Raw genomic sequence first — 7,903 nt, 5'->3', positions numbered from 1 at the left:
AACTCGTTGACGTAGTTCTTCCATGCTGTTGATGGGGAGCAGCGTTAGTCGATCGATGGCCGTTTTCCCACGAGATTACCGACGGATAGGAGGCAGAGGGGGGAACAAAAAAAGGTCACTCACCATTCAGGTCTGGCAAGACCACGGTAAACTCGCGATCATGCCGCTCTTGCGCCAAGTCTTCAAGGCTGGGCCAGAGCTCCCTGCTTTGGGACTCGCCTACAACATTGCCCTCGGCCACCAAGTCGAAGCCGTCTACATTGTATCCCAGCTCCGTCCACGAATCAAACATTCGTTCAATCTCGTCCTGTCGAAGGGGAAGCGGTGGGTGTCCCGGGCGGCCGCGCTCGTCATCCCGCGGTATCAGGATCATGATATTCTTGCCCTTCCATGGTACCTTCTTCTTGATTCGGGGCGCGGCGGCCGGTTCCCTGGGCAAGGGCTTCTCTGCAATTTTGGGGGCGGGCATCTCTGTGTTCCCGGCCGCAGACTGCGGCGCTTCAGCATTCGCTATGCCGTTGCGATGCTCTGCAACAGGCGGGCCTACCACTGAGCCCGTCTCGGTGGCAGCAGCTGAGCTTTCCATTTCGTCGTCAAGATCGGCCTGGGTATGGTCACCGGCCTTGAGAGTCTCCACGCTGGAGATGGTGCGGGGATGTCGAGAGGTGGATCGAGACGATGTTGCCCTATATCGTCCAGAAGGCGTGGGCGTTCGAGGATCGCGGCGGCGATGCCAGTCAGTATCCGAGCCGCTCAATGAAGAGTGCTCGCTGCTTTCTCCGTCGCTGAACCACAGGCGAGCCTCGGTGCTCTGGTCGCCGGCGGTGTGGGTGCGGATCCAGCCCTCGGTGAGTCCCCTGTTGCGACGCCTGGCCCTGTGCACGAGCACGGCGGCAGCGGCACTGGTGGGCAGAAGCGGCTGTGCTGGGGTTTGAGGCCGTCCCCCGACGATAAGAGGCGGCGGGCGCAGGAAAGGAGTGCTGATGTCCAGGGAGTGGATGGGGAAGCTCTCGGACCCCTCACTCTCAGACTCGTCGTCGTCGCTGGCGTAGCTCTGGCGGCGGAGGTTGAGGTCGCTGCGCAGGTAGGGAGAGCCCCAGCTGGCGGTGCCAAACTGCTCGTCGTCCGAGGCGAGGCTGTCGTCGGGCTCGTCGTCGTCGTCGTCGTCGTCGACCCGGAAGTCGTGCAGGTCAAACGCCGGCGCCCTCAAGATTGCCGAAGCCCGTTCGGAGAGCTTGGGGGCGGGAAGCAGAGGCAGAACCGGAGACGACCCGATGTCGTCGTCCTCGTCGTCGGCCGTGGAGGCGGTCGACAAGGCGGGAGAGGTCGGGGTTCTCGATCCCTGGCTGGAGTCTCCGAGGCCGTCCTGCGCAGGTGCAGCAGCAGGAGGAAGAGGGATTGTCGACGCTGGGGTTGAAGACGACGTCGTAGCGAAGGTCTATACGGAGCAAAGAAGAAAGAGAAGAACGAAAGAATTAGTTACGCTGCACTTTTTTTTTTCTTCTAACAAGGCACAAGGCACATGGCGGTGTTGCTGCATCAGAAGCGGGACCACCCATACCATGCCGAGTCGGATTGAAGGTGTTGCTCACCAGGTGAGATCAGCGCAGACGAAAAACGTGTTCGCCTGCAGCTGATTCTCAACATCCGCCTACTCGAGGTCCCTCCGCCTAGTATTTACTACTCGCGCCCAGTCTTTGATACCGACCGTCGACTGCCAGGGACACCCTTCCAAGGATAATTAACAACGGTCAGAACAACAGCACCGGGTCGGCGCCACCTGGGGGGGTGTGAAAATAGGTACGCGACGCGTTGACGAGCCGCCGGGGCAAGTATTAGAACAAAAAGCCTGGGTACTAAATAAGAAAAGGGGGGGCGACGGGCAAACTGGGGACAGGAAAAAGGCGCGGGTTGTGTCTGTGTGTGTGGTGTGTATCTGCGTATGCGTATGTGTGTAGCAGGTGTAGTGTAGGTGCGGTGCGGTGCGGCGAGCAGTATAACGGAGTAGCATCAAATCAATATGCGGCGTCGGGAATAGCGAGCGCAACGGCGAATGGCGGCAGCTCAGGATCTCGGCAGCCTTGCAAGAAAGCGACGGGACAGGGCAGCTCGAGGACTCATCTGGAGACGGCGGGTCTGGGGGGCCGAGGGCGAGGGCGAGAGGCAGCAGAGTCGAGTGGCAGTGGAGGATTGGACGGCAGGAGATGCAGGACGCAGAGAGACGCAGCGAGATGCAAGACGGGAGGCAGAGTGGTAGAGGAGAAGAGGAGGGGGAGTGAGCAGACTGGCCAGCTGCACGGCGAAGGTACCGGACAGCAAGGCCGGGTGTCGTGGCCCAGTGGCCAGCGAACAGCGAACCGGCAGCTCCAGCGCCCTGCTTTTGGGCCTCGAGGTGTTCCAGTTTGGTCTGCACTGCGACCAGGCCCAATGGCTAATGCCACTTGGAACGGCCACATTCGATCGTTGCTCCATATTGGATGCCCGTATTATGGAGTCGCGGCCAGAGGGCAAGGTAGCAGCGGCAGCACTAGTCGCAGCAAGCAAGCACCTTGAGAGGCGGCCGGTACGTGTACGTGTACCTTACACGATACCTTTTGTTACAACAAATCATGGAAGCAGCAGCATTTGACTCGGTTGCAGGTATCTACTATAACAATCCGTCGTCAACCCAGAGCACACCAGTGGCCAAATTGGAGGTTCGAATGCGGTCCGGCCAAGTCCCAGTGACGCGCAAGAGCAGCCCGACGCCATGGCGAGTGACAAGGGTGGGGACGAGCCTCGGAGTACAGAATACATCCACTGGGTGTTCTTTCACAGGTGAGAGCATTGCGTTGCAGCTTCAACCGCTGTCCTTCTCCAACACGGAAAAAACGTTCCCCCCTGCTTGCTTGACGTTACTCAAGAAAACAAAACTGCCAACAAAGCCCAGCTATTTTTATTCCTGCCGTACCTGTAACGCCACCCCATGTGGCCTGGAAAGAAAAAAGGTGGGCGCCATGCAATGTTCGAGCTGTTGTCAATTCATCGGAGGTGCGTGAGATTCGGTGGCTGAAGGAGCCCAGAAAAAGATGGAAGTGCTGGCGGTGGACCAGCGGTCTGTCCGTTGGGACGCGGAAAATCCCAGCGAGCGGCAGTACCCGGTACCTCTCCGCGTATGGGGTGCTTGTACTTGCGGAGAAAAGACATGTGGAAACGCTTGGTCAAAGAAAGTGTAAAGGTCAGCAATCCTTGACTTGCCAGAGAAGTAGAACTACTACTACAATTCTTTTGATCACGATATGACTGTAATCCAATCCGGTAAGTCATGCAAGAGTGATAGGAAGCTGCTCATAAACATGAAAGAAATCACTCATGCGCTGCCTCCAGCGTGTATCCAAATGCTGCTGCGGGAGGTCACTCGGTCACTCGGACCCTCGACACGAACGGCTAAAAGCTGTCACGCTGGTCGACGAAAGGTGATTCACGTGCGAAGCGCGCATCAATGCTGTGATTCTCATGACCATCCATGCCGATTTTGGCGACGCTAATATGGAGACATTTTCATCCTTACGTCGTCATTGCCAACGGTTGTATGTATCATCGAATGTTGTTCAACGAAGACTTGCTCGGTTGGGAAGCAAAGACAGCCTCAGCCATGCCAGCTCAACCAGCACAGTAGGTACTCGTACTGAGACAAAACTCATTTGAACGAAGAAAGTACCTGTTACTTCCCTAGCTCCAGGGGTTCGGGGTCAAAAACCTCGGGAACTAAGACCCCAAGAAATAAGGCCGGAGCCACACAAAACATCCCACGAAGCTCTCCAATCCCACAGGCACACGCACAAAGTAGTTGTACTGTAGCCCGAAAAATGGAAGCCACTGAAAGCCACTGAAGCCACATAGAGCTCTATTGTGGAGTTAGTCTAAACGCTCAACTCTCTAACCTCGCAGGAATATCCCTGTGCCTCTTAGATGAGCAAAACAGCTCGAACACAGAGAAGAGAAGAGCAAGAGGCAGAAGAGAGAGCAGAAAGAGACGGAAGAGGGGGGCGTGTACCCAAAAACCGAGAGAAGCGGCAGAACTCCGTACGGGCTGCCGTGCCCAAACAGAGAAAACAGCATGGATTGCGATTGATGAAACGCGCTCGCGATGCAGCTTTCACAGCGGCTACACTCTATTAGTCCTGCATCTGTCCAGATGGAGCTGTGCGATTGGCTGGGGATAGCCTCACGTAGCAGTGCCGGACAAAGTAAAGAGCTCCGAGAGACGCGGCATCTGCTGGAGCCCCCCCCCCCCGCGGACCTGCTATTTATTACTGCCTTATAGGATGCGTGTATTATCTGTGTGTATGTATCTCATGTATGTACATGCGAGTAGGATGCAGCTTTTCGAAGCAAAAGAGAAGCAGGGCGAAGGCCTTCGTAGCTGCGTGTGTCTGGAGAGTCGAAGCACATCCGGATTGCGTAGTTCTATGACTGCTTCGAGTTGGGATTAGGTAGACATGAAGTTGGCAAGTTGGGTACCAGTGTGCTGGAATGTTATGACAACATACCGCCTACGTCAACTCCCTACGTCATCAAAAAGAGCAGATGAAAGGAGAAAAAGAGAATGGCAAGAGAACACACGAAGAAGAAGGGGGAAGGGGAGTACTATAGAGGGAGAGAGGAGTTGGCAGAGTCAAAAGCAAGGGAACGCCAGATTGAGATTGTCTCTGCAACAATGAACCAGCATTTCGGATCCCTCATTCTCTCCTCTTCTGGAAACATAAATGGAACGAAATCGTCTTCACACAACGCTGCCATTCTTCTCCAGGGATTCCAAGGGAGACAAGGGAGACAGGTTGCGATAGCGTCGTAATCTTGATGCGACAACAGCTCTTCCAATCATCGGTGTAATAGACGAGGCCACAAGCTGTAATCAACCAAGTAGCAAAGGCTGACAAGTGTAGGACATAAAAAGTAAATGTATATTCAGTATTCCAAGAATTAGCTAGGTATCACGCTTTCTTTCCGTAAGATATAAACAGTATCGATTCTATATGCCAAGCAACAGAAAATAACAGGGCTTCGCTATGCAGTTTGCAAACCAGTCTCGCATAAACGTATAGTAGCCTCACTCAAATCTTTTTCTCTTCTTCCTCCCCTCCTACAAAGTCTGCGGCATTGGCTGCCAAAATCTTCTCGACATACATCGTAAACCACGCTCAGAGGTGGACCGTGTCCGGCATGCTGCAACAGCCGCGAGTATATGAAAACAGGACCAAAAGTTTCACCGCAAAGAATCTCTAAAAGTTGGCCGACGCATTGACCGGCTGGTGGTAATTCTCCAGCGTCGACTGGAAGGGATTCCGCGCGCCCGCGCCCGCGCCCGATGAACTACCTCGGGGAGACTTCTCCGCACCAGCGACGAGGTCGGCGTTGTAGGCCATAGTTGTACGCCATGAGGCCGTCGGCTTCCTCGGCGTGCTTCTTGCGACCCCAGACTCGGAAGGCAACCAGGATGAGGGCACCGAGAATAGCGGCGCCGCCGACACCCACGACGACACCGATGATGGTGTTGCGAGTCTTGGTCGACATGCCGGTGGGCTTCTGGTTTTCCGCGTTGAGGGCTGCCGTGTGAGTCGTCTTCGTCGTGGTAGTCTGGGTCGTCTTGGAGCCGTCGCTGTTAGTCATGGTGACGACCTCGACCTTGGTTGAGACAACGGCAGACGGCGTTTCGCTGGGGGAAGATCCGCCCTTGCCATTGCCGCCATCACTAGTCTTCTGGTCGCTGCTGCTGTCGTCGCTGCTGCTGTCGTCGCTGCTGCTGTCGTCGCTGCCGCCGCCGCTGCTAGACGTGGTCGTGGAGGGGGGAGTTGTCGCGGATGGCGTAGGGCCAGCAGATGACGTCGAGTCGGGGGCGGATGTGGTAGGTTCAGCCGTGGTTGACGCAGGCGAAGAAGTGCTGCCAGGGGCAGGTGTCGCAGACGCCGACTCCGAGGTAGAAGGCGGAGAGCTAGGAGAAGCAGACGTGCTTGATGATGAGTCGTCGGCGGTGGTCTGCTGAGCTGGCGTAGAGCTGGGGCTCTGAGATGGTGGCGCAGGTGACGGCAACGAGTCGTCCGCACTTGTTGATTTTTTCAAGTCGCCAACAACATCGGAAAGGTCCGCTCGTCGGATCAGGCCTCGGTGGTGAACCTTTTGGACATCCCACCAGTTGGCCTGGACCAAGCAGAGGATCGATACCACCACGACGAGCACCGAGACAAGCCTTGAGGAGTACATGGCGAGTGTTTCGTAGCGTGAGAAAAAGAACAAAGTAAGGAGAAGTTGAGTTCAAGTCAATGGAGAGCAAAGAACACTTCCGGCTCTCGTTAATCGGAGTCGAAAGGGCGCCTCAGATGTCAACCCAGAGGGATGGACGGATCGGGGCCGCAGGGCTGGCAAAGGCGATAGCTAGGGCTTCCCCCTCCTGGCGCTACGTCTCTATCGGACAAGACGGCTGATGAGCTGAACGTTGTTTGCTGTCCAAAAGGCTTCCCGGCGATGAGGTCCCAGGGAAAAGAGAGCGGATGGCTGGACCGAAAGAGTAAGAATGAAGGAAATGAAGTGCGTTTGTGAGTTGGGTCAGGCAGAAAGAACGAATGGCGCCGATATGCGAAATGAAGTGGATGACCTAATGGATGAAGGGTCTTGTTTGGGGTGCGAAAAGCGTCAGAACGAGGGACGAAAAGGAGAATGGTTGAGAAAGTGAGGATACAACCAGAGTGTTTTTAATATGGAGGTGACAGGGTTTGGCAAGCAGAGGGACTGGCGAGAGCTCGTATTCACGCCTGCGGGTGAGGGAACCCCCCGAATCCCACCAGCGCCGTGCCACCAATGCGAGCCGCTGCAGGCACAGCTCGCACTGGCCTGCACTGTGCGCGGATGGCAGGAACCGAGCCGACCGCTTTATTTTGGCGGCCAGGACGGGACTAGGGGCTCTCGGGGCAGGCCGCCCAGCCCGCTGCAGCCCGCTGCAGCCAGGTGGCAGCCCGGTGGCAGCCCGGTGGCAGCCCAGTGGTAGCCCAGTGCGGTAGCGCCCCTGCGCCTCACCAGTGGACCAGCGCCAGCCAGTGCGGGACGCGCGGCCTGCCACGGTGCTGCGGTGCTGCGGACCTTGTCTCTGCTGCGGCAATGACTGGCGTCAAGCTGCTCTCGGACTTTTCTTTGCTTGTTTTTTGTCGAAGCAGTCTGTTTCACGCCGCTCAGCAGATCTCAGCACTGAGTAGATACCTGTCGGGTCCGTGGTCGCCTACAGCAAACACCCGATGCCGGCGTCAACATCGAGCGAGAGACTCAAGGTACAATGCAAAGCATTTGGTTCACATTGCCTCGAAACATCAGAATCGCATCGCCGTCCGTGAGCTTCTAGCGCGAGCTATTATTAGCCCAGCTGTTTCTTGTCGCCTGCACACGCAGCTGCACGAGAAAGAGAAACACCAAATTTCAGTTGGCGCTGGTCCCTGATTTGATCGAGGTGAAATTGCAAGCATCACCAGTGCAGCCCCAGCCATTGGCCGGCTGCGCGTCACATCCAGCTTGCGGTTTGCGCACAGTATCGGAGGCCGTCTTCTCGCACTTGTCCTTCCGGTGTGAAGCTGTGACTCGCATACAGTATGAGAATCCACATCGAGACCCTGCATCGTTCTTTGTGCGGATCGGAAACGCATCGACTCACCTGCTTTGGCGCCTTGAGTGCAGATTGACGCCCGTAATTCGACTCTCTTCTCGCTCCTCCTCGCAGCTTCTCTTCCACCACTGGCACCTCCGACCCGTGACATGTCGCTCTCTGGGCCAATGATCCCCTGGGTTTCATCAATGTCGAGTCAGTACAAGGACTGTACGACAATCGTTGGCAAGCGTCTGCATGCCGCCTCTCCTGAGTGCTGCAGCTAAACCAATG

The 7,903-nt window shown here is 56.3% G+C and overlaps 1 protein-coding gene across 1 annotated transcript; it reads right to left on the bottom strand.

The window, feature by feature from the left end:
- Window positions 1-4,925: 4,925 nt before the first annotated feature.
- Window positions 4,926-6,243, bottom strand: BBK36DRAFT_1207405 (hypothetical protein; the record flags this gene model as incomplete). Its single annotated transcript, XM_024897404.1, has 3 exons — window positions 4,926-4,961; window positions 4,998-5,355; window positions 5,417-6,243. The coding sequence occupies 2 exons, from the start codon at window positions 6,241-6,243 to the stop codon at window positions 5,265-5,267; spliced, it is 918 nt and encodes a 305-aa protein (XP_024744975.1). The 3' UTR covers window positions 4,926-4,961; window positions 4,998-5,264.
- Between the last annotated feature and the right edge of the window lie 1,660 nt (window positions 6,244-7,903).

The sequence above is a fragment of the Trichoderma citrinoviride genome, assembly GCF_003025115.1.
Source record: "Trichoderma citrinoviride strain TUCIM 6016 unplaced genomic scaffold BBK36scaffold_39, whole genome shotgun sequence".
Lineage (NCBI taxonomy): Eukaryota > Fungi > Ascomycota > Sordariomycetes > Hypocreales > Hypocreaceae > Trichoderma > Trichoderma citrinoviride.
The sequence above is the reverse complement of the archived record's forward strand: the minus strand, read 5'-3'. Positions and strand labels throughout refer to the sequence as shown.